This window comes from Protopterus annectens, chromosome 10.part0 (assembly GCF_019279795.1).
Source record: "Protopterus annectens isolate FY-2018-M chromosome 10.part0, PAN1.0, whole genome shotgun sequence".
Lineage (NCBI taxonomy): Eukaryota > Metazoa > Chordata > Ceratodontiformes > Protopteridae > Protopterus > Protopterus annectens.
The window spans coordinates 927,860,505-927,886,739 of record NC_056744.1 but is presented as its reverse complement, the minus strand read 5'-3'; the positions used below and the strand labels follow the sequence as shown (position 1 = coordinate 927,886,739).

Here is a 26,235-nt window from a genome sequence, read left to right as displayed (position 1 = left end):
AAAGTTGTATGAAAATATGCAAGTGGACGTCCAAAAATAATCACATGGATAATTAAAACTTAAGTTATGTAATAGTGTGTCTGAGTAGGAAACAGACGTTACACTGAGATTCAAACTATAGCTATGATTAAGCATTGTACTTTGAAATGACTTTTAGGTTTATCAGTGACAGTGTTAAAGTCTGTCTTGAGACATAATGTACAAGGTAGAACCAACAAACACACCATCAAACAGCACTGTATAAGCTGTGACGCTGCTTGTTTGTTAAAGATTAAATAAATCCCTTTGCAATTTGCCACTTGTTGTCCAACGGAAAAGTTCATTCTTGGAATAAACCATTGCTGAGAGTGCTGCAGGTGACAAGTGAATACGATTATAAGACATTTCTGGCTGTAGGGAAAGAAGCATAAATGCAGTGCTTATAAAATAAATTGTGTAGTAATTAATGTGCCGTGCTTTTGTTTGCTGCGTTGTTTAAATGTTGTAACGACTTTATTTTCTGAACATTCTAAACTTGAGAAGAAGGCTATTCCCCCCTCACCTGGAATGAATTCGTCGTTACAAAAACCCAGCTATATGTTACTTTCTCGGCACTTCTCTCGGGCTTAGAGGATAAACTCTATGTTTGAATTGTTGTATATTTCATTGTGTTATATTGAATCTGCGCTGTTAAAGGAAACGTATACACATGGCTCGAATGCTGAGTAAAGACCTGTCGGATATTGAGGTATTGGAGAAATATATGTGAATTTACTTTTAAGCATACTTGTTCTTAAAACAGCTTAAATTGTTAAAACACAGGAAAACAAGTTGGTGAAATGCTTCTTTGTGTTTTCCCTGATCTAACTTTAATATTTGCGTTTAGATTCGCTTGGCTGTACTTAGTTGCTGCAAAACAAGAGTTGTTTTTGAGTCAATGGGCTTAGGTTTACATGGTCTTGTATTGACAGTGTATGAATCTTCTGGGAGTCACGCCCCTTACTTCGCTCCATACTCACCAGACTGGTTTTCGGAGTGAAATAGAAGAAGTAGTTTTGTAAACTGGTTAATTTCATTCAGCATTATTATTGGAAAGCAGCGTAGGCTTTCAAAAGACTACATGTGCAGTGTGTTGTGCTATTGATCATCGCATTGCATCAAAAAATTGATATTGTCAGCAGTATCTGAAGATCCTTAAAGGGTGGGGCCCAGCAAAATGCGATCGGTAGCTTTAAAAGTTTTGCTACTTTGTATAAAGTTGAATATGCTTCTGGATTAAAAAAATACTGACTATGTCTCTCAAGTGTACCTCATTACGAGGAACGTACCTCATTTGGGGTCTTAAAAAGTTCATGTTCCTCAAAGTTCCATGAAGTTCCACATTGAAAGGGTCTGTAACACATTCAGTGTTGGAATTTTTTAGTGAAATCCATGGTAAATAGAAATCATATTAATTCATTAACAGATCTTCTTTATAAGTAAAACCAGCATATTTTAACCATCCTATGACCTTCCTAGCTGAAGTTGTTAGTAAGCCATTAGCACGTGTTCCACATTTTGCCCATTTGTTCCACATTATGAGGGCTAATGTTCCTTATTTTGGAGATGGAAGGTCGAGAGCTATGATACTGACACTATGGAGTAAAGCCGCATGTTTCAGACTGATTTGAAAGGGAATGATGATAAAATTGCGTTTTGAATCACTATGGTTGTAAAGGGAGCGGCAGTGCTCTCATTAAATTTACACAACTTTACATATTTTCACGTAGTTGACTGGATTTAACAAAGAAAATGATGGAAATAGATGCCCACAGATGGAGCCTGCAATCGCACCTCTCAAACCCTTTTAGTGCAAACAATTTGTACAAAGCCTGACAGAATAGAGGGACAAAGTGCCCCAAAATAGGGCAGATTTTAAATATTGCTTTTATAAACTTAGAATGTTGCTAGATTAACAGGATTTGTCTTGGCATGCATTTTTCCTGAAGGATATGAAGTCTGAAACACAAATGTATATCATTATTTAGTGACTACAATCCTTGGATCAGCCCAGTGATTTGCCAGAAAATCACACATTCTCAGAAAATCTGTACAGTTGACAGGTATGCCTGCAATTACAGCACGTGCACTATGACACATAAAGTGCATGTAAAAGTTGTTTAAACTTTGTGAAGAGTAAAGTATGGTGCCCTAGCTCAGCCTTCCATCTCAAAAATGAGGAACACCACCTCTCATAATGTGGAACAACTGGGCAAAATGTGGAACACTTGCTAACTTGTGACTTTTTACCTCAGTGTTGCATCCTGTTACAACCTCTATGCTGAAATACACGTTACCATTGTTGATGCATTCTTTTTCCATACCAGGAAAATTGCTATTTTTACTAGAATATTACATTTTATTTTTTATTTGTTTTTACTTGTATTATTGTATTTGGACCATGTCTTGGAGCTTATCTCCCCGGGCCTCTACTGAAAATGGACATGTATCCAGTTAGACTAGCCCGGTCAACAAATGTACAATAAAAATAAATAATGGTTTACTAACAACTTCAACTAGAAAACTCATAGGATGGCTAAAATGTGATATTTTACTTGTAGACTAGTTTTTTTAATGAAATAATATGATTAATTCCTTTACCATGGATATGTTAACCTATTGCTAACACTGAATGTGTGACAGACCCTTTCAATGTGGAACTTTGAGGAACATGAACTTTTTAAGACCACCAAATGAGGAACATTCTTCGAAATGAGGTACACTATGTATGGTGTTGCATTTGGAGTTGGAACTGATAACGAAACTATTTTGCTGTGATGCAGAAGTGTGCTTGGTCTATTTCACTGATACGCCAAATGGCCCTAGTATTCTATGCAAATGATGCACATTAACTTATGTGCAGCTTTGCCAGTGACCTCCTGCATATGTTGGTTGTCCATTGATACATAGAACTGACCTCTACACATGTGATTTGTAAATGTCTGCTGAGAGTGTTCATAGCTAAGTGGCTTAAATGTTGCAGGAGTTGTGTAACTTATAAGAAATTCCCCTTTTCCTTACGGCACTGTAGCATTTCACACCTGAGGGATAAAAAACATGTATCCTGTCCTTTGAAATGCAGGTTAGTCTTTGCACTTGGCACTCAAGGAAAAATGTGTTTTATGAAGTGTGTTTTCTGTATAAAAAAAATAGCCAGGTTTTACTTTTCTTAGTTGTAATGTACCAGAGAACTGGTCAGGAGCTACTAAAGAATTTGCTGCTATTTTATTTTACCAAATCTGAGGAAATGTTTACAATGAGTGATGATTACCTAAATTAAACAACTTCTACCTTGAACTCAGTAATAGCAATCTTAAACTAATTTGTGATTCTAACAGAGGAGAAAAACTTCCTTGAGCATAGCTCTCAACCTTCCATCTCTGAGATGAGGAACATTAGCCTTAATAATGTGGAACAAATGGGCAAAATGTGGAACACCTACTATAACAACCTATTAGCATCCTCAACTAGGAGGAAGGTCATATTATAGTTAAAATATGTTGGTTTTACTCATAAAAAAGATATCTTGGTGAATTAATATGATTATTTTCCATTTACCATGGATATCTGTTAAAAAAAATCTAACTCTGAAAGTGTGATAGAGCCTTTCTATGTAGAACTTTGAGGTACATGAAGCTTAAGGCCCCAAATGAGGTATGTTCCTCGTAATGCCTTTAGTGTGGCTATAAGGCAACTGTTGTTGCTCATAAACCATCCTTTGCTTGGAAATGTAGAGCAAAGTAATGCAACTTACCTGCCGAATACTTGATGAATTATTGATAAGGCATCACCATGAATATTCAGTAAATATTCATACAAGACGTCCGGTGGAGGGTCTGGTTTGGCCAAGGCTTGCTACTATGCATCTGGGGGGGGGGGGGAGTACTAGGGTTCAATTATGTTCCATTTTTTGCATTTGTGACAAGTTCTACTGTTCTTCTTAGCTCGTTTGACACTTAAGTGAGCTACCCAGTACTCTTAAAGTGCTTGCAGTCATGCAGTACGTGCTTGAACACCAGATGGTATACATTTGCCTTCAGGTTCTTTTGGCTGCATTAGATCAAGAACAGTTGCATGGTGTTTTATTACTTGAGTTTGTAGAATCACATTTTACTGTGTTGTTTACTCTGATATTGGCTCGTATTAGAGAATGAGTCCTATTTTAGTTTTTCAATATTTGTTTTGATCTCTTCATTTATGTTTACTGGCTTGGCCCCCAGTGTGCCCTATCCATGCCAAGTCTACGTGCCAGACTCCTATCCTCCCTTCAAAAATACTTTATTGCTGGGTCTGGTCGTGCCTCTTACTGGTGTCCTGGGGGCTTGGCTCATCTGCTTCTGTACCGAAGGGTCTGTTCCTTTGGCCTTCGTATCATGCTCATTGACTGCACTTGAAGATAACTTCCCCCTTTTGGACCACACCTCCCCTTGGGGAGAGTATCAACAAGCACACTCCCACCCAGGATGAGCACACCATCCATTCCCTTCCACTTTCTTCCAAGTAGCAGCCACATTTGATTGAGTAATAAAGTAAATGAGGGTGTAGAGGTGAAGCCACCATATAAGAGGTGGCAAAGGGAATTATTCTCCTGAAAAGATAACCATTTGTTTACTTTATGGGTGTGTATGGGTGTGTATTTGCATTTGCATGAAACTGTATCGTTGGAGTCAGTTATGTATTTGAAGTAATAGTTTCAAAAAACATTTTATTCCAATTTAAGTGTTGGAGGACGACTAATTGTGTACTCAGGGGACTGGTTTCATATATTATGGTCAAGGAGATATACACACACTATCTTTCTTGTGGACTTGGAAGCAGCCATAGCTAAGTAATTAGTTTTACTGTGCTGAATCTTTTTCCATGGAAAAAGACGCACCGACTTAAGATTTGCTTTATCTATGTACTGAAAGGCAGTCATGCAGACTTGGGCTTGCCAGTCACTTGATGGCCTGTTGACTGACCTACTTTCTAAATACAGAATGGTTTTCAGTGAAAAGAAAATGTTTGTTCCAATGTTTGTTCCTTTTATTTTTCTGTTTCCTACAAAATACTTCCATAACCAGTCTAGTCTTTGTGGCTGACTGTTCTCTTTAATTTTCTGTATGTAGCAAAGCATGAAGTTGCTGTGGTAATAAACTCCCTCACACTTTTTCCTGGAATACATATTAAAATACAAACTTGTTAGAGAAGTTAACATTTTGTTTAAAAAAATATTCCACCTGTTATTTTGCACTTCAGCTTGTCAGTATTTTGGGTGCATAGCTCTCAACCTGTTAGTGCAAGAAATCTGGAAAAAGCCTACAATAATGTGTATGCATGTGTGGCGGGGGGGGTGGCTGAAAATAAGGACAGATTTTAAATACTGCTCTTCTAGACTTGGAAAGTTGCAGGAATAACGGAGTTTGAATTGGCATGCATTTTGTAGACTTGCAAAAGTTGCAGGAATAACTGAGTTTGAATTGGCATGTATTTTCTGAAGGAAATAAAGTATGAAACTCAAATATATGTCATTTAGTGACGTGCCAAAACCACACATTTTTATGAGGAAAAGGCCAAACATATGAGGCGTAAATCTGGATTTTCTGTGAAAATTTGGACAGTTGAGAGGTATAGTTGGCTGCCATTGCTTATGCTTCTTTCTGTCCCTTGCTGATCCTTCCAGACATGTTTGGTCATCACACCATTCAGTTTATCTTTTTAATTCCTGTGTTTTTTATTGCAGCCATCAATTCCTGGATCTTCTGTAAGCTGGGTCCTTAATCCCTACCCATCACCCATGCATTTCTGTTTCCCTATACATCCCTGTGTGCACATTGTTCAGGCACAGTTAGGTTCTTTCTGTCTGGTTGATTAACATATATATTTTTCTAATCTCCCTTTTAACTATGCTGTCAAAACTGCCACCTTGTCTGCTAAACAATGTCCTAGTCCCCATGCCCACTGCATTCAGCCATCTGCTTTAAAAAAAAAAAAAATCTGACACTAGGGTAAAAGTTACTGTTTCTTTTACATTGACCACTGACTACTTCCAAACCTTCTTTTGTAGCAGTTAATTATGTGTCCATCACTAACTGTGCACACAATCTCTGTGACTGCACTTAATTTCTGAAACCTGCTTTTTAGGTGCAGTGACTGAAGCTGATATTTCAACACACTTTGGCTTTGCTCATTCTCCATGTCCTTTGCCACAAAGGGAAGGATCGTGATTGTTCCTTAATTTCATTTCATAATTTATTTTAAACCTGGATGCACACGTGCACAAGTCTCTACTTTTTAACATATCACTTTAAATATGGAAGTGTAGGATTCTGATAAGATCAGAAACTTAGAAAAAACTTGCATTTAGAAACCATAATAAAATCTATAAACAGATTTTTGCCCTAGTTTGTAATACCTTGGAATAGACCTGAAATCATAAGTATTAGATCCTGTCAATTTACTATTTTGATTTCTTGTACTATCAAATATTAAATTCAGCACTTCAGCAGCCCTTGCATGTTTCCTGAGTACTTTAGCCCCTTCCAGCATCATCCAAAGCTGCATTTATCTTTTATTACAGGTCCCCCAATGACTCCCTGTTTCTCACAGGGTGAGCCATTGTAATTCTGTTTATCATTTTTTCTGTTTTATACCATTTCACATTGGGTCCCTCTGAAAATGGACTTTTCCCCCCACAGGTATAACCATACCAATAAAACATAAATTACAGTTTTTCTTCCTTCCTGAGGAATGGCTACAAGGTCTATGGGGCCCTGCCAAACTCTTCTTGGAAATGCACACTGGGCCAATCCCTGGGTGGAGTGAGATTCTTATGATGCAGTTGTTCTGTCTAATGATTTCACCAGGCCTACTGAGTCAGTCCCATCCCAACCAAAATGGGAGTCCTGTGGTGTATTCTTTTTCTTGGGATGGACGCATCAGTTCACTCCTCTGTTACAGGCCCTAGTCTGGTAGTAGGGGGGAGGTCAATTTAACATCACACATGTTCCTCCTGGAGAGACTGACCCTACCATAGGTAACTAAAGTAAAGCTGAAAGCCGTGTAGAAGTGTGCATGCCCCCAGCCATGTGTCGTGGTTGGGGGCAGCATGTCCTCGACACTTGGGGCTCCCTCAGGTGCCAGCTAAGTGGTAGGGAGCCACCTCTCTACCAACAAGATGGGTGTGCCAGCAACGGTCATTTAATTCCATCTACTTCAGCACCTGTGTTTCTAAATGTGCACGTGTTGTCTGGGTCAGAGTCATGGTTTCAACACTTGGATTACAGGCTGCATCTATCTTTTTAGCATTGGTGTAGATGTGGATCCTTTCCATTTCTCTCTAATACATTGTACTATGTCATAGTGTAGACTACCGGAAGTATAACTGGATTCTGGAATACTCTGTTGCCTACTTGAGATATTGGCTGTCATAGCCTATGTCTTTCGGTTTCAACCATGTTGCATTCCAGATGCTTAGTCTATTGGAGCAAAACTGCAGCTTTCTTAGAATTTGCTTGTATGTGGCTGATTCAAAGGGTGTGTGTGTGTGTGTGTGTGTGTGTGTGTGTGTGTACGCCTGTACCTTTAACCATTTGCTCTCTTATCAAGTTCTTCTATAGCCCAGGAGGTTTGATTGGTGCCTTGTGTATGTGTGTACCTTTAACCATTTGCTCTCTTATCAAGTTCTTCTATAGCCCAAGAGGTTTGATTGGTGCCTTCTGATCATGAACTCAAGTCACATGTTGTTTCTCAGCTAGTCTTTTCACTGAGGCTCTATCTATGAGTTTCTCTTCATACCCCTGTTAAACTGACAGGCTTATAGTTTCCCTGAGATTTTTTGCAATCCCCCCAACTTTATTTTCTGTATAGCAGTTGAGCACTTTTGCTGTGGTCAGTGTTCTTTCTGTGGGGACTGACTTGTGCTGTAGTCAGATAGCTGAGGACCATAGAAGGTGGCCCATCTGGTCCATGTAGGAGTTGTTTTTTTCTCTATTAGGCTAGCCAGTTCATTCTCTACCTAGGTTGCTATACTCTGCTATCCGTAGTGTTCTCCACATACTACCCTACCTTGCCAGACTGCATTGCATCTTATTTTCCCTTTTCATTTTTGAAGACTGAAATGAAGTATTGACTCGGCAGTTGTGCTTTATCCCTTTTCTGTTTTTCCCTTTCATACTGCATAGGTCCATCTTTCCATTATTTCTGCAACATGCCTAAAGGCTTTGCATATATGCTACCTTCAATTCCTGTGTTCTTTCTCAGCTTCTTCCCACCTTCCTCCTCTTGTGTGCCTTACCTTTTGCATATTCACCTGCATCTGTAGGCACACCAGTTTTCTCTCATTTCATTGTATAGATTTACATATTTGCAAGTAGGTATGGAGTGTTACTTGGGTCCATTTACAGTTCTGGCCTTAAATGTCCATAGATTTTTGTGTAGTAGTAAAGGTGGTTACCTTGAATCTTTAGGATTCTGCAGACATGACAGAAGTCAAGGGACAATACACATTATACAGGTTGTGTGGTGTCAGTATTTTGAGGATATCTGTGCTATAACTGTAGATGATAAACATTTGTGATTCAGATGTTTATAGTTTGAAATGGTGACGGCAACAAGATTGCCAATTTCACAGACTTTAATGGAAGTTAATTGGTTGAGAAATTGATGATGATGGTAGTGAGTAATGTTATAGTTTGCTTTTGACATGCAAGTGGTGATTTCCTTACTAACTTATGGCAAACGTGCTCTGACTGATTAAATAATTAAGGTTTAATGGTGTCCTGAAGGAGGTCAAGAGTAGGCATTGGTGTAACTGTTAATGGCAGTGAGTTTGAGTTTGGGGCTTGCTGCTTGTAGAGCTACCATTTGATAAATGGTATGCTCTGGAAAGTAGATTGCATGATCCCATCTTCCAGATTAAGCAGTCCTGAATTATTTTGCACTTTACTCTTTGATGGAGATCTCATTATGGGACTACACTTTAGTACTCTGCAAGAGTGTTATCTTTTTCCCATGGTTGCATGACTCCGGAGGTGGTATATGTATGCTTTGCTTAGTGTGTTAAATTTACAGAATTTCCAAGAGACCATAGCACTGGTGTAAACATTTTATCATTTCTGACTGCATGCAGCTCAGATAGGGTTGAGATGATTTTTTTGATTATCTGATTTTTTTTATATTGTATGTTGCATCTTCACTTGTGATTTAACATGGGGGCTTGCTACTTCTGCTAACCTTAAATAATAAATCCACAATGAATGCAGCAGGGAAGAAGTGGAGATGATCACCAAATGGCACAGGAGCCATACAGTCTGGCTTGCAAAAGAGATGCACTTTTTCCCCAAAACAAGATTGTAGTTTGATGTATGACTCTCTTATGGTGACAGAGGGTGCATATGTTCTTTCAGAGTCTCCTCCTGATTAGTTACACATCTGTAGATGTACATCTTTTCACTTGCTCAAGAAACTTGTAGTGCCATTGTGGCTGAGAGAATTATGTTTATATAAGAAAAATGTTGCTGAAAAGGGGGAACATGTAGAGTCCTGTTCTAGAAAATGAGCACCTGTTGGGGGGGTCACTTGCTGAAGCTATACATGTTGGATCTGAATGGAGAATAAACCTGTATAATCTATAATTCCTACAGCTCCATCATTCTGAAATTAGTTGATTATCTCCTCACATATGGTCTAAAATCTAATGATCTGGCCTCCTATAAGAATAGAACTAAACCAGCTTTGAGATAAAAAAAAAAAAAAAAAATCTCAAACTATTTCCAAAGGAAATATATGAATTCAGTGATAAATGCATAAAACTTGTTAGACCATGCTTACCTAGTTTGACTTTCGTTCTCCAAATCCTGAATAGGAAAGCAAGTACTGGGCTTCAGTTGGGGTAGAGAGAGAAAAGCATGTGTTTTGACTCCAACCAAAGGTAGTTGAATTGGATCTTCAGACAAGGGATGATGATGATGATGATGATTTAAGCAGTTTTAACCCCCCCCCCTATAACTTATGCTGTGGTTCCCTAGCCTACATGGATTAAAAAAGGTCATAGGCTGTACTTTTAAAAATGAACGGTTTGCTTCATTGTGATAAGTAACAGGAACGTCTTGTATTGCTGATGAGCAGTGATAAAACTGATAACTTGGAGAGGACTAGAGAAATTGATGTGGGCAACAGGTTGGATATAATTGCAGGTGAACTCTCTCTAGTGGAATCTGAAAGTTATTGACTTACTTCAAACAGAGTGAAGCTACTAAGCAGGGAATAGAAGATATTTTCAACCCATTCTATCCAGGTACAGTAGCTCTGAATAAATGAGAGAGTCACAGCAGATGCAGTTTCTGAAATGATGGAAGCTAAATGAAAGGATACAGAGGATCAAGCAAGGTGTAAATATTTATTTTCAGACATTCCTAAAAAAGCTGAGGAAAAGTAAAGCCAATATCGAGGCCTAGAATCTCAAAATGGACTGATATCCCTGTCAATGTGGTACACTTGGAGAGAGTGTAGAGTACCTATTTCTGGTGGTTGCAAGAAGGATTTCTATGACTTGTGTTAATTAGACTCGTCTCCCTTCAGTTTAAGGAGAACATTTGGAAATCACTGAGGACTCTTGGTTGCTTTTTGTGCCAAAAACTAGTGCAGTGGAATAACTTTCTGTTAAGAAGTGGCAGATGGAATTCAGACTGATTTTATCTGCCACCAGGGAGGGACAGTAACTTTTTAATGTATCTATTAGTCAGAACTAGGCTAGAGGCTACTGCTGCTTCAGATACCATCAGTCTCTTCTGTTAGTCCTAAAGGTAACCACCAATTTTGAATTGTTGTCATGAGAGTGGTAAATAAATGGATACTGCTCTGGAACCATTTCTCTGAAAGGTTAGTGTTTTCTACTCACTGGCACATAGCCAGAAATAGTTTAGTTTCTTCTTTTTGTAATGATTGCTGGTCACCTATATAGGCATTCTTCAATTGCTGGTCACCTATATAGGCATTCTTCAAAGTGAAATCTGTGTCCTGCCTTTTTTGTTTTAAATGAGCTGTAAGATAGGTCTGTGATATGATTCCATGCTGTAACTGTTTCGTACCGTAAGCCTTTTTCCTCTCCATTTCTTTTCTTTCTAAAAATGGTGTTGGAGCTTTGAAGGGCCGAATATTTTCTCTATTTCCAACTAGATGAGACAGTTGGCCACCTCATTGAAAGTGAAGCTATGTAAATAGGCTTAAATGACAAGCTTTACTTTGGTATGAATGTTTTTTGTTCTAATCTGTCTAGTGAAAATTCAATGAATAGGAGCACAGAAAACAGGTAAAATTAATTTAATTGACAAAATAGTGAGCACTTTTGTCTTGTACAATTACAAATCTTCATCAGACAGTGCCATTACTAACTGCCCTGTTTAAATAACATCATCCGACACGTGATCAATGACATCAGCCTCATAAAATTCATAAATTAGATCATAAATGAACCACCTGCTCCAAAGTGTTTAAAGAATGTAATGGACCATAATTTAAAACACATCATTTTAATATAGCACCTTTAAAAGCATAACACTTTTCCTAAAACCTTTGGTGAAACATATAACACTATATAAATAAGATTCAAACTTTTGCTTACTATAAATTTTAAATACATTAATCATGTATATATAAAACGTATAGCTTGAATATAGGCATATACAAGCACTGCTTACCCAGCTCCAATATAAAGCCAACAAATCCAATCCATATTTGTGTTTATTATATACTAACAAAACTCGTATACCAAAATAAATGAAAACTAAAAAATACATTTGTTAAGTCATTGATTTACTAAATCATTTTTTGGAGAATGTCGTACTGGAAGCCTTTGAAACCGCTTAGAGTATTCAAATATTATTCCTGTTATGCATTACGATGCCCAAGCAGGGACTGGACCATAAAAGTGAAAGTGTAATGCTCTACTGACTGAGCTACTTAGACTTTCTACAGAATTACCTTTTTAAAGCATTTAATTTTAAGAAGACCATTTACTGAACTGTACTAATTTAAACCTTGCCAGGAATAAGCATTCGGTAATATTTGCCATATTAATTCTTTTTCCTAATTGTAATGTACATGAGCCATCTCTTGAGCTTGCCACAACCTGCTCAGTTATTAAATACTTAAAATTGTTGCCCTAATAGGACATGGCATGCTTGGCCATTGCACTAGTGGTTTTCTGCTTCCTGTTCCACAACATTATATTAAATCAATGATTTTTAACATGTATTTTTTTAGTTTTCATTTATTTTTGTATGCGAGTCATATTCGTTGTTCATTGGACTTTTATGGCATATGTGAATTTCCTCTTGTTGGTTTTAATTTGTCTAGTGAGTTTCCACACTTTTTATACTGAAAAGTTACATTCATATTCATGTGCTATTATATCAGTCCTAGATTGCTTAGTAAGGATAGAATACTTGTTACAACTTTTTACTATCTGGAAAATACATTTTCTTTGTATAGGCTGGAATACCAGTGAACTAAATTCCCTCATTAAGCACGCTGGAATAGTTTGTTTTCTTATTTAAAACTTTTAACCTCTCCTGTAATTACAGGAAATTCACCTCTTGTAAAGATCATTTTAATTTATCTAGATTAGGATTCAACAATGTATGTAATGTTTCCTTTCAAAACTGGGAAAAGAGGGGGGAACTACACTAGTAGAAAGGGTTGTCACAAGAGATGCAAAAGGTATTGCAAACCCAAATGGCAAGTGTGTTGCCTGTAAGGGATGGTTGGGTCTCTTAAATGTCAATATAGTTAACTTGTACATTTCTGCCGGGCATGGTCGAGCACTAATGTGGCTATTATGTCAACCACATATAGGTATCTGACTGCTTTTAAAAAAGCATAACCTTATTTATGGGTAACTGGAATACATCACTCTTCTTTGAGGACATTTAGTCAAGTCCATGTATGATAGTATTTCCAGTCCTTTGAGGTTTTTAGCAAGATAGTTTATTTTCTATCTGATCTGAAGATGTGGAAAGGGAGGTAATAGTTGGTAGAGGTTTTACTTGCAATTTATAGATTCCATTCATTTTTCATATATTTGTTTATAAAGCAGCAATAGCGAGAACTAAATTAGGTGGGTTCGCTTTTTCAATATTTCTTGAACTCAGTAAGGGTACCCCCTTTTTTCTACTCCTGTTTGTTTTTCTAGAGTTTGTAAACAGCAAGTGTAGATTAGGCTGCCCTGTGGAAAATTCCAGGCACACACCGTATCTTAAGATGATTTCTTACTATGTATTTGGAAATCCTTAGAATTTTAGACTACTTTGGGGAAAACCTTCAGATCAGATGTTAAATTGTGCTAAAACTATGGATGTTATGTAATGTTAAGTTGTCAATCTCACCTTCGTTCTTGCTGGATGGGTTCAGAGCCGAACCTCTGCTCCGACTCTGCCTAATACTAAAGCTCGAGAGCTATTTTACCGGCTCGAGGCTATGCTATGTCCCATAATGCTAGGCGTCATATACCCAGATCTCGTTTGCCGCTTCAGCTACGAGGTTGCGTTTTCACTGGCTCCAGGTCGTGTTTAAGATTTTTATATTTACAACTAGTTTTGATATTTTTCCCTTGGATCTTTTCTAGTAGTGTTAGTAGTCTCTCTGCTAGTCTTCCCCCCTTTATTAATAGTTTTCCTTAATTTTTTCCACCCTTAAGGTGGTTAGCCCCCCCCCCCTTTATAGCAGTTTTTGTACAGGTCCCATTCAGTAGTGGGTGTGCGTGGAATTTTGTTTTATTGTAACTTTGAGAGTGTCTTTTCAAGTGTTGTGTGTGTGTTTGTTGTGTCTGGTATACTTGTCTAGACTTTTTTGTCCCGTTCCTGTCGTATCATGTCTAAGGATACCAAGATGTCTGGATTCAAGAAGTGTGACTCGTGCTGTCAGAAGATGTCTCTGACAGACAGTCACACTTTTTGTGTGTATTGTTTGGGCCCTCTGCACCTGCAGGACTCTTGTTCCATCTGTCATGCTTTTAGCCCAAGAGTCCTGCAGAAATAAGCTCATCCTAAAGGGCTTATTAAAGCCCGAAGGTTCTCCTACCAAGCCTCCATCAGGAAAACCTAAGCCCGCTAAACCGTCGGCTCCATGTCCGGAGCCGGCACCGAACGGACCTTCTGCCTCGTCTGTTCTGGCTGGAACCGATACATCGAGGCCTCAGTCGGCTCTGACCTTGGTGTCAGAGCCGTCTCCAAGCCGAAAGCTTTCCCGATCTCCTTCATTGGAGTCTGTCAGGTTGGCTCCGAAGTCCCCTTTGCTGTCAGAGCGGAGCCATAGGTCTCACTCCTCTAGATCTTCCAGGCTTTTCGGACCACTACCTCGAGAGGGTAGTCAGTAGGCTTTTGAAGTCGCAGGCGCTCGCCCAGTTATTGCATAGCCCGTCTCAACAGACAGCGGCTTCCCCAACGCCTGCTCCAGTTCCTCCTCCGACTATTCCTTCGAGCTCGGAGCCGGAGGCCATCGGGGTTGGTACCGTGGGGGCGTCTGAACCGATTCCACCCTTATCGGTTCCTTCGTCTGCTCCGATCCCTTCATTGGCTCCGTCCTTGGAGGGATTTGGGCGTCGGGTCACCCTTGTTGGTTCCGAGGGGGCGAGTGGCATTGGACCCTTGTCCGACCCCGTTCTCCCTCTCAGAGCATCGGCGCAGGTGAGTTCGGCCCCGACATCGGCCTCAGAGCTGTCCCTCGATGCCGGGAGGAGCTGTCATCTTTTCGGAGCTGGGTCCCTCCTCTCTGCCTGATAGGGGCACCTTTGAGGTCATGAGGAGCGTGCTGGCTCCTATACTGGCACCACGGTCGGCCTCATCGGCCCCTCCTTCCATGGTGCCTGCTTCAGCCTCTGCCTACCCTCCCGAACCCAAGAGTGGAGAACCAATGCTCCAGGTCGCACCATTGGGTGTATCCTCCTCCTCTGAGGCCTCTCCTGACCCTGCGGGGGAGCCCCCTTGGAAGAGGACCTGCAAGAGGAAGAATGTGGACTCCCTGAAGTCAGTGACATCTGACACCGACCTGGATGATTCGGAAGGGTCCCCAAGGTCCCCCTCTGAGGAGGTCTCATTTTCTGATGTCCTAGAGATCCTTAAACAGAGGGGCAACTGGTCTGCCCTCAACCCTTCCGAGGACGAGTCGATGTACCTGGATGTGTTCGGTTCTCGCCCTTCCACCTCCTGGGTGTCCCCGCCTTTCGACCCACTCATGGAGGTGGTGGCTCGGAAGGCATGGATGGCTCTGGATACAATGGAACCAACTCCCCGGAGGCTCACAATTTATTACAGCCCCTTCGGACAAGCAGTTTCTCACTAAGGGCATCCCAGTTGATGCCATGGTGGTGGCGGTGGCCACTAACAAGGAGTTGGCTGACCCTTCAGTTCCTGTCCATCCTCCTAATAAGGAATCTAGGACTATGGATAGGTACGGCAAGTGGATGTTTTCTTCAGCGACCTTTGCTATGCGTTCGCTGAATTATTTGTGCCATTTCACCATCTTCAGAGAGACCTTCTCAAACAACTAAGTGATACCTTACAGGGCCCATCAGCTGTGGGGTCTCAGGAAAAGAACTCCCAGCTAGGGACACTGAACTCTATATTGTAAATTCCTCCATGCGGCTCATTTCCTATGCCACCGATGGAGTGAGTAGGGCTGCAGGCATGGGCGTTGCTCTAAGGAGACACACCTGGATGCGGCTTTGCAACCTTGCCGACCCCTTCAAGGTGTCCTTCACTAACACTCCCTTTGACGGTTCTGCCTTGTTTGGGCCTCAAGTGAAGGATACATTGACCAGGTGCGAGCAGGAAGGCAAGACTCTCTTTGCCATAGGAGTCTGTTTTTCTACCCCTTCTAGACCATACCCCAAGGGTCAGAAAGGTGGGAAAATGTGGTTCCGCAAACCTCTGGGAGTACTGCCTTACGCATGTGGTGAGCTTTCTCCAGAGGCAGAGGAGGGAACAATAATAGATGCCACCCGAGGGGCAGGGGGGGTCCGCAGAATCAGGGTAGCAGAGAATCTTTCTCTGACAAACCCTTCCAGCACCCCTGAGGAGCTGCCAGACTGTCCACCTTCGGAGGCAGTCGGGGGAAGACTATCACTGTACCCAGAAGCCTGGCATTCCCTCACGCAAGACAAATGGGTACGGTCGATCATATCGGAGGGTTACAGAATTCCCTTTATTCACACCCCACAACAGCCAAAAGGGCCCCTTCCAGACATTTCACCTGGTCTGAAGGATCTAGCAGCACTAGAAATTTCAAAGCTGCTATGAAAAAGGGCCAGCCAGTCCCAGCAGACTAACAAGGATCCAGAATCTACTCCAAGGTTTTTTTGGTACCAAAAAAGACAGGGGACTGGAGACCTATTTTGGATCTCAGCAGGCTGAACAAGTCTGTTCAAAGAACGACGTTCCAGATGGTCACGCTACAGTCCATTCTACCCTTTTCTGGGTCAGGACAATCGGATGTGCTCTATAGACCTTCAGGATGTGCACTATCATATCAAGATGAACAGGTGCTCCAGAAGGTTTCTCCGCTTCCGGCTGGGAGCCAGTCACTACCAATTCAGAGCCCTGCCCTTTGGCCTCACCACAGCCCCCAAGGTGTTTACCAAATGCATGGCAGTGGTTGCGGCTCACCTGAGATGACAAGGATTCCAGGTGTTTCCATATTTAGACGACTGGCTCCTTACTGCCACCACCAGGCACCAACTACTTCAATCCAGGGATTACACTGAACAAACGTGCAACGCGCTAGGCATCTCTATAAATTTTGAAAAGTCTGCATTGTCTCCTTGTCAGTCTATTACCTTCATAGGCGCCGTTTTAAACACAGTGGAGCTCTCGGCAAAACTGCCTACACAAAAGAGTTTCAGACATTCACAACCATGTTCAGATCCTATTACAGGAGAGCAGAGTCCAAGCCAGATTTGTACTAAAAACACTTGGTCTCATGGCAGCAGCAATCACTTTACTCCCCCTAGCGCATTTTAATATGTGGATCCTGCAGTGGATGTTATTTTCCCAGTGGTCCTTTCAGCAGCTCCCCATGTCACACACCATTCTAATCACTCAGTCATGCAAAAGACACCTTTCTTGGTGGACGGTATCCCCTCAGGTACTCCAGGGCAGACCTGTGGTCCTTCCTCCTCCTGTTGCTACTGTGACAACGGATACCTCCCTGATCAGGTGGGGGGGTACTTCAGGACTCTCTACCCACTGGGACTATTGCAATTCAAACAGACAATATGTCTGTAGTGTGGTACATCAACAAGCAGGGCGGAACCAGATCCTACCCCCTATGTCGAGAAGCACTCAGACTTTGGCAATGGGCAATCTCTTCTCAACGGTTTCTGGTAGCAATGCATATTCCCGGGAAGTCCAACGTCATAGCGGACAGACCGAGCAGAGCCATTCTCATGCCTCATGAGTGGTCTCTCAACCAGGTAGTAGTGGAAAGAATTTTCAGAAGGTGGGGTCAACCTTGCTGTGACCTTTTTGCAACACCTGTAAACAGCAAGTGCCCAGACTTCTTCACCCTCTTCCCTCTCCCAGGTCTACTCCCCAGAGATGCTCTAGTTCACAATTGGCCCTGGCGTCTTCTGTATGCATTTCCCCCCTTTCCCTTGATTACTCAATTAATCCAGAAAGCGACTGCCTGGAGAGCCAGGATGATCCTCATTGCCCCTTACTGGCCTCGACAAATTTGGTTTCCGTTCCTGCAATGCCATCTACTGGAGCAGCCCTGGCATCTGGACCCAGTGCCAGATCTTCTGACCCATCAATCGGGCGGGCTGCATCAGTCCCTTCGATCTCTCAACCTCACAGCTTGGTTGCTCCACTTCCAACCCTAGCCAGGCTTCCCCTTATCTCTCAACCAGTTTGCGATGTCATCCTCGCTTCTCACAAGTCTACTACCAGAAAGACTTATGCTAGCAAATGGAAGTGTTTCTCTGTCTGGGCAGGGGAAAAATACGTGGACCCCTTTACGGCTCCTGTCCAGACAGTTCTAGAGTTTCTAGAAGAACTCTTTCGATTGGGCTCCTCCTCGGCTACCATCAGAGTTCAACTGGCAGCTATTACAAATTTCCATGTTGGCTTGTCAGATCAGCATCATGTCCCACAAACTTTGCAAAGCCTTTTTAAAAGGAACCCTTTTTACTTAGGCCCCCGGTTAAGGACCCTCCCCCACCGTGGGACTTTAATTTGGTACTGTCGTCTTTAATTCTTCCTCCCTTTGAGCCTGCGGCTTTTTGTTCGTTGAAGTTGCTCTCGTGGAAAACACTCTTCTTAGTAGCCATCACCTCAGCAAGACGGGTCTCGGAACTTCAAGCCCTTTGCGTTCGCCCTCCTTATCTTGTTTTTCACAAAGACAGTGTGTCACTTAGGACTAATCCATCTTTTTTACCCAAAATAATCTTGGAGAAAAATCTGAATCAGACCATAGATCTTCCAGTCTTCTTCCCAAATTACACCAATAGAGCTGAACGAAAGTTACATGTTTGGACGTTCACAGTCAATTATGCTTCTACCTGGATAGAACTAAGCAGATGAGAAAATCAAATCAGCTTTTCCTGTCTTATGCGGAAGGGAAGCAAGGCCAACCAGTCTCTAAGGTAACTTTGTCCAGGTGATAGACCAACGTGATAAGACAGGACAATCAGTTGAACAGGGAACTTCCTACTAAGCCTAGAGCCCACTCAACCAGCGCTTTAGCTTCTTCAATAGCCTTTCAGGCAAGATTGCTGATTGATTCCATTTGTGCAGCGGCCACTTGGGCCTCCTCATACCTTCATTTCTCATTACAAGCTCGATATGGCCTCCAGAAGTCGGGCTGATTTTGGTTCCACTGTACTCAAGAGTTTGTTCCATTGAGCCACCCAGGATTTAGGTGCTAGGGACGCTGTCCCATCCAGCAAGAATGAAGGCAAGATTGACAACTTAACATTGAGAAGTTATGTACTTAACATAACGTTCCATGTTAGTTGTCTTCTTCTCGCCTTCTTTCTTGCGTCCCACCCTCCATCCCCCTAGCCTGGGAAGATTGCCACCTCAGTTATATCCCCAGCTAGCTCCCTTGCTCCCTCTTTTTTGCTAGCTCTTCTAGAGGGGGATAGAGAGAGATGTATCTTTAATTTTGTATCTGATTAGGTGGATTATTCTCTGTTGTGGTGGGACATATATGTCCATAGTGTTGGCTATCAAACGAGATCTGGGTATATGATGCCTAGCATTATGGGACATAGCATAGCCTCGGATCAGTAAAAATAGCTCTTGAGTTTTAGTATTAGGCAGAGTCGGAGCCGAGGTTTGGCTCCAAACCCATCCAGCAAGAAAGAAGGCGAGAAGAAGTCAACTAACATGGAACGTTATGGTAAGTACATAACTTCTCATTCCTATCTCACCGTAATTCTTGCTGGATGGGTTTGGAGCTGATCCTCTGCTCCGATTCGGCTGATACTAAAGCTCGAGAGATTTTACTGGCTTGAGCCTATCCCATGGTGGACCATGGCAATTCCTCCGATCTCGTTTGCCATGAAAGCTTCGAGGTTGTCTTCTTACTGGCTCATTGGCCAAGAGAAATAGCTTGATATTTTTGACTATACTAAAGAGAAAAGTGAAGAGAGAGTTTTTTCCTTTATCAGAGTGATTGTTGTGAGTGTTTGCTACCCCTGTCCCCTTTCTTAAGGATTATACGGCCCGTTTTAGTTAGAGGGCCATACTTGCCCATTTAAATTAGACGGCCTTTCCTCTCTCTGTGCTAGTTTTTTCTCCTTCTGTATAAAAGAAATAATTATATATTTATTTCTTATAGTTGTACTACTGTGTTTTGTTTTTTTTTTTTTTTTTTGTTATTGTATTTGTTCTTTCTTCTCAAAAGAAATATGTCAAAGGATAAAGACAGAGAGAACACAATGAACACCGCCCTTCTGGCTTTAAAAAAGGTGATAAACGTTCTCAAAAAATGTCATTGACAGTCACACAGTTGTGTGTACTGTCTTGAAGAGGCTCATTTGCAAGAACCCTGTACCTTCTGTTATGCTTTCAACACTAGGGTCCTTAATGAAAGGAAAATAAAACTTGTAGATAGAGGCCTTGTGACTAGTTCCTTCCAAGAACAGCTGGAACAAGGTCAGATAGTTAAGTCATAAAAGGAAATCTCCATCTGTTCCTGCTTTGGAACCGACAGAGAAATCAAAAGTGTCAGAGTTGAAGAGTTCTGGCTCCGATTCTGCTTCAATCTCTGTGCCATCTGTTTCATCGGTGCAGAGACTATCTTTTCTGTCGAGACACTCACTGGTTTCACCAACCTTAAGATCTCCCATTTTAGAAAGGAGGAGATCTCCATCTATCTCCACCCGTTCCTCCAGGACACTTTTTTGATGAGGATGCAGAGCGAGTGGTGAAGAGGCTTCTCTATGACCTAGTGCTGGCAAAAATTATAGCTACTTCGGACCAAAAGGCTTTGGAGCCATCCCATCTTCAGTCTACTGGTCCTCCTCTGACTGCTTCGCTCTCCGAGTCTAATGTTTTGGATCCTTTAGTGCTGGAACCTTCAGTTCCGAGAATTCTTCCTTTTTCTTTGGAACCGATTAACTCTAAACTCTTTGGCTCAGTCTGGAGTCGAGGGTCCTGGGGGCCGACGCTCTCTGGTTGACTCAGAGAGGGATAGTCACTCCTTTTTCTTCAGAAGCAACCCTCCCTCTCGGTGCTTCGGCTCATGTGAGCTCTGCTTCTACATCCACTTCAGAGCCTCCCCTTCCTGCTTGGAGTCTACTTTCCGTTTCCTTGGAGCAGAAGTCTTTTTTGTCGTGGGGTGGCAAGGCTTTTGAGGAGATGGAGAAAGCCGTGCTGGTGCTAAAGCCCTGCTATTGGACCCGATGTCCCTCCAGCAGCCTCTTTTTTCCTCTGTCTGCTCCTAAGTGTAAGGAACCAGAGTTCCAAGGAGCCCTCATTGGAGGTGTCCCCTTTTCTGAGACCTCCCTGGATTACCCCACTGGAGAGGTCCCTCAGAAGAGAGTTTGTAAGAGGAAGCACATTGACTCACTGGAATCTGTCACTTCTGACACTGATTTGGATGAATCGGAAGGGTTCCCAAGATCCCTCTCTGTGGATGTCTCTCTCTTTTGTGGACATCCTTGAAATCCTTAGAGGGGTGATTGGAAGACCTCTATCCCTACTGAAGATTAATCTGTGTACCTTGAGGCTTTTGTTTCCCAACCTTCTACCTCCTGGGTGACACCGCCATATAACCAATTGTTGGGGATCATATCTCAGAAAGCTTGGACCTCTCTGGACACAGTGGAGCCTGTCCCAATGAGGCCGAACAAATTTATCACTGCTCCAGAAAACAATTTCTAACCATGTGAGTACCTGTGGATGCTATGATGGTAGCAGCAGCCACAAAGGAGTTATCTGAGACATCCTCAAATATCCATCCTCCTAATAGTCTAGGATGAAGGATGGGTATGGAAAGCGTACCTTTTCTTCAGCGGACTTTACCTTACAATCACTGAATTACCTGTCCCATTTTACTAGGCTTCAAAGGTATCTCCTAAAGGAGTTGGGAGATAACCTTCAGGGTTCAGTAGCTTCGGGATCTGCTGACAAGGTATCTGCGCAACTCTCTACCCTTACCTCTATTGCTAATTTCTCCATGAGGCTGACTTTTTATGCAGCTGAAGGAGTGAGCAGGGCGGCCGCAGCAGGGATCTCTCTTAGGAGACATTCCTGGATGCGTCTATGCAATTTTAAGGAATCCTTCATCTTCCTTTACCAATGTTCCCTTTGGTTCAACTCTTTTTGGACCTCACGTAAAAGAGACTTTGACCAGGTGCGAGCTGGAAGGGAAAACCTTATTTGCTGTCAGTTTCTCCCTCCCTTCCTTCCAGACCCTATCTCAAGGGTCAAACAGGAGGGAAAATGTGGTTCTGTAAATCCCAAAAAGGTTTCCCTCAAGCACAAGGTCAACCCTCCCCTAGAGGCAGAGGGGGGGGGTTATAGTGGAAGGCACCGCGCTCACAGCAGAGGGGGTCCACAACATCAGGGTGATAGAGATGCTTTCTATAATTGACCCTTTCATTTCCCCTGAGGGGTTGCCCGACTGGCCTTCTCTGGAGGCAGTTGGGGGTTGTCTGTCCATCTCTGGAGGCAGTCGGTGGTCATCTTACTGTACCCCCAAGTGTCTGGCTACAAATTTCCCAAGATCGATTGGTACAAAATGTAATTTCCAGAGGTTACCTCATTCCCTTTGTTTCTGATCCCCGTACAAATTGGTCTTTACCAGATGTACCACCATGCAAAATCAGAGGTCATCTCGTTGCTTCAAAAAAGAGTCATCCAAGAAGTCCCCACAGAGCAAATAGGATCCAGAACTTACGATTCTTTTTAGTTCCAAAAAAGACCAGGGACTGGAGATCAATTCTAGATCTTGGCAAGCTAAACAAGTCTGAAAAATCAAAGTTCTGTATGATCACTCTGCAGTCAATTTTTCCATTTATCGAAAAAGACAGTTGGATGTGCTCCATACATCTTCAGGATGTGTACTACCATATCAATATGGACAGGTGCTCCAGAAAACATCTACGCTTTCGGCTGGGAGCCAGTCATTTTCAATTTTGAACATTGTCCTTCGGCCTCACTACAACCTCCAGAGTGTTCACCAAATGTATGGCAGTGGTCATGGCTCACCTGAGACATCGGGGATTCCAGGTGTTTCTGTCCTTAGACGACTGGCTCCTCACTGTTGCCACCAAGCACCAACTAATCCAAGCCATGGATGAGACTCTGTCTTTGTGTACCAGATTAGGAATTACAGTAAATCTAAACAAAATCTACCTTATCTCCATCGGAGCACATTCTCTTCTTAGGCTCACACATGGGAGTCAACCACCATGACAGCAAAACTGACACCAAAAAGGATAGAATCATTGCACAACCAAGTCAGATTCTTGCTGACCAAAGACAAAGTACAGGTCAGGATAGTTCAAGTTCTAGGGACTATGGAATCTACCATTCTCTTAGTTCCCCTAGCCCATCTACACATGAGTACTTCAGTGGCTACTATTTGCCCAATGGACAATGCAGGATCTACCCTTGTCCCACCAAATACTCATTACAAACTCCTGCAAGAAGGATCTAACATGGTGGTTGCATACAGATCCACTTTATCTAGGTCATCCCTTTGTTCTCCCACAACAAAATGCAGTCTTGACCACAGATGCTTCTCAGATAGGGTGGGGGGGGGTGGCATTATCTGGGAATGATGGTCCAAGGTATCTGGCAAGATCACGAGAACCACTTGCACATAAATGTTCTGGAGATGAGAGCAGTGCTATATGCGTTGCAAGCACTTCACAGTTCTCCTCCCACTGGGACAGATGAGAGCAGTGCTATATGCGTTGCAAGCACTTCACAGTTCTCCTCCCACTGGGACAGTTGCAATTCAATCAGACATGTCTGTATTGTGGTACAGAAGTACATAAGCAAAGGGGAATCAAGTCTTACCCGCTTTGTCGAGAGGCACAGAGTATGGAAATGATTGATGGACTCTCAATGTTTTCTGGTAACAACGCACATTCTGGGGAAATCCAGTGTGATAGCAGACTGAGTTGAGCAATTCTGATGCCTCATGAGTGGTCCCTGAAAATAGAAGTTGCAGAAGAGGTTTTCCGCAAATGGGGCTATCCTTGATGCGACTATTCACTAGTACATGGACGCCAAATGTAGCAACTACTTTGACCTCAGTCACCCAGGGACGCTCTGGTTCAGAATTGGCCTCTGGGACTTCTTTATGCTTTTCCACCTTTTTCTCTCATACCCAAAGTGATTCAGAAAGCAAAACTGTTGGAGTACCTTAATCCTCATTGCTCCTTGCTGGCCTCGCCAAGTCTGGTTCCCCTTCCTGTGGCCTTATCTCTTTGAGGAACTATGGATTCTGGAACCATCTCCAGATCTTCTGATCTGATTCACCAATTAGGACAGTTCCATCCTACCATCCAAATCCTGAAACTGACGGCATGGCTGTTCCTGTTCCAAGAATAGCAAGGTGTATATCCCTTTCTCCTACCGTTTAAACAGATCGTCATTTCTTCCCACAAACTTCCACCAGGAAATTCTATTCCAGTAAATGGAAAAGGTTTTTCCATTTGGGCGGCTAAACAAGGCATAGATCACTACTCGGCCCTCTGCGTCCATCCTGTCCTTTCTTGCAGCTATGTTTCAGGAAGGAGCTGTAGCTGCTACCATTAGAGTTCAGTTGGCTGCCATCTCAGATTATCTTTTTGGGAACATGATATGTCCCACTCTTTATGTATAACCTTTTTGAAAGGAGTCCTTCTCAGACCTCCAATCAGGCAACCACCGGAGCCCTGGGACTTAAACTTAGTTCTGACCTCATTGATTTCTCCACCATTTGAACAGTCTTCTTCATCTGACTTGAAATTGTTGTCTTGGAAGACATTGTTTTTAGTGGCTGTAACATCTGCTAGGAGGGTTTCAGAATTGCAAACTCTGACCATTCGACCTCCATATATTATATTCCGTAAGGATAGTCTCCCTAAGAACTAATCCTTCTTTCCTCCTTAAGGTATGCTCAGAACATAATCTGAACTACTATTGAATTACCAGTATTCTTCCCAATTACAGTAATAAATCACAATACAGACTACATCAATTAGATGTCCATAGAATTCTCTGATTTTTACCTGCACAGGACTAAAGATTTTAGGAAATCTGATCATTTATTTGTTTCCTTCTCTGAGAAAAACAAAGGCTTGCCTGTTTCCAAGGTGACTGTCTAAATGGCTTTCAGACTGCATCTCATTTGCTTACAAAAATGTTGGGGAAACAACTACCTGCAAAAGTAAAAGGCCATTCAACAAGAACAGTATCGGCTTCATATGCCTTCAAATCAAAACTCCCAGTTTATACCATTTGTGCAGCAGCTACTTGGGCAAGACCTCATACCTTTGTCACTCATTACAAATTGGATTTGGCCTCCTGGGACAGGTCATCCTTTGGGTCCACTGTGCTGAAGAGTCTCTTTGCTTGAGCCACCTGGGATAAAGGTGCTGGGATGCTGTCCCATCCAGCAATAATTACGACGAGATAGGACTACAAAACATTAAGAAGTTATGTACTTATAACGTTCCACATTTATTTCTTTTATTTATTTATTTTTATTTTACATTTGTTAACTGGGAAAGTCCGAGAAAAGCTCCAGAAAGCAGAGGATAAATACATTTAAAAACAATAGAAACATTTAGAGATGAGAATAATATGCAGTTTTCAGTAGGGTGACAAACCTGGATAAAACATGGTAGACCACATCGAAATCATGCGGCTTCAATTTCAGATAATAATACATGAAGTTATGGGCCAAGTCCCTTCAAGAATTCATACATTTATTAGAGTATAAGATTGAAATGCTTTGGGAGAGTTTTCAGGAACAGCGGGTAATGATTAGTTGGGGTTTAAGCAGGGACACTGCCAATGCTGTTGGAAGTGTAGTTCGAGGCTTTTTTTGAACTTTGGTTAAGGATTGGTGAGTAATTTTGGCAGGTAGCATATTCCAAGTTTTGCCTACTGAGTTGGCGAATAGTGTTGCCTACATTCTTGCCTCCCACCCTCCTTCCCCCTTCATGTATTCTAGAGGAACTGGTGGACTATCCATTATGCTGTGTGACCTTGTTATAGTTGTCTGTCCGCATGGCATGGATAGTAAAACAAAGTCCTTTTGTTTGTATGTACATAGTTATTGATAGTATAATTACTATTGTGTATTTTGTTACTTTCTTGCAAACGAGATCTGGGGAATTGCCGTGGTGCACCATGGGATAAGGGGATAGCCTCGAGCCATTAAAAGCTCTCTAGCTTTAGTATCGGCCACGTCGTAGCTGAGGATTGGCTCTGAACCCATTCAGCAAGAATGTAGGCAAGATGGACTATAAACATGGAATGTTATGGTAAGTACTTAACTTCTTATTCTCAACTGTCACATTTCCCAAGTACTTCAAGAGCAATGCTCATTCATGTCCTTAAAGGTCCATTAAATGTCTGGTATTCCCACTGCTTCATCTTTGCAAACCTCTATACAGCTGTCATATGAGTAATCTTTTAACACATGTAGAAGTACCTTATGCTTTGACTAGATGCAATCTTGATATTCTGAAATGTTTGTCCTATACTTTCTCTACCTGGTGCAGATAGTACCTGG

The 26,235-nt window shown here is 42.0% G+C and overlaps 1 protein-coding gene across 1 annotated transcript in view; it reads left to right on the top strand.

The window, feature by feature from the left end:
• The first annotated feature begins 500 nt into the window (after positions 1-500).
• Positions 501-26,235, top strand: part of DPYD (dihydropyrimidine dehydrogenase) — a 4,342,678-nt gene continuing 4,316,943 nt past the window's right edge. Inside the window, exon 1 of the mRNA XM_044085707.1 lies at positions 501-727. Within this exon, the coding sequence (XP_043941642.1) occupies positions 689-727 (39 nt within the window). The 5' untranslated portion in view covers positions 501-688. The remainder of the gene's footprint in view (positions 728-26,235) is intronic.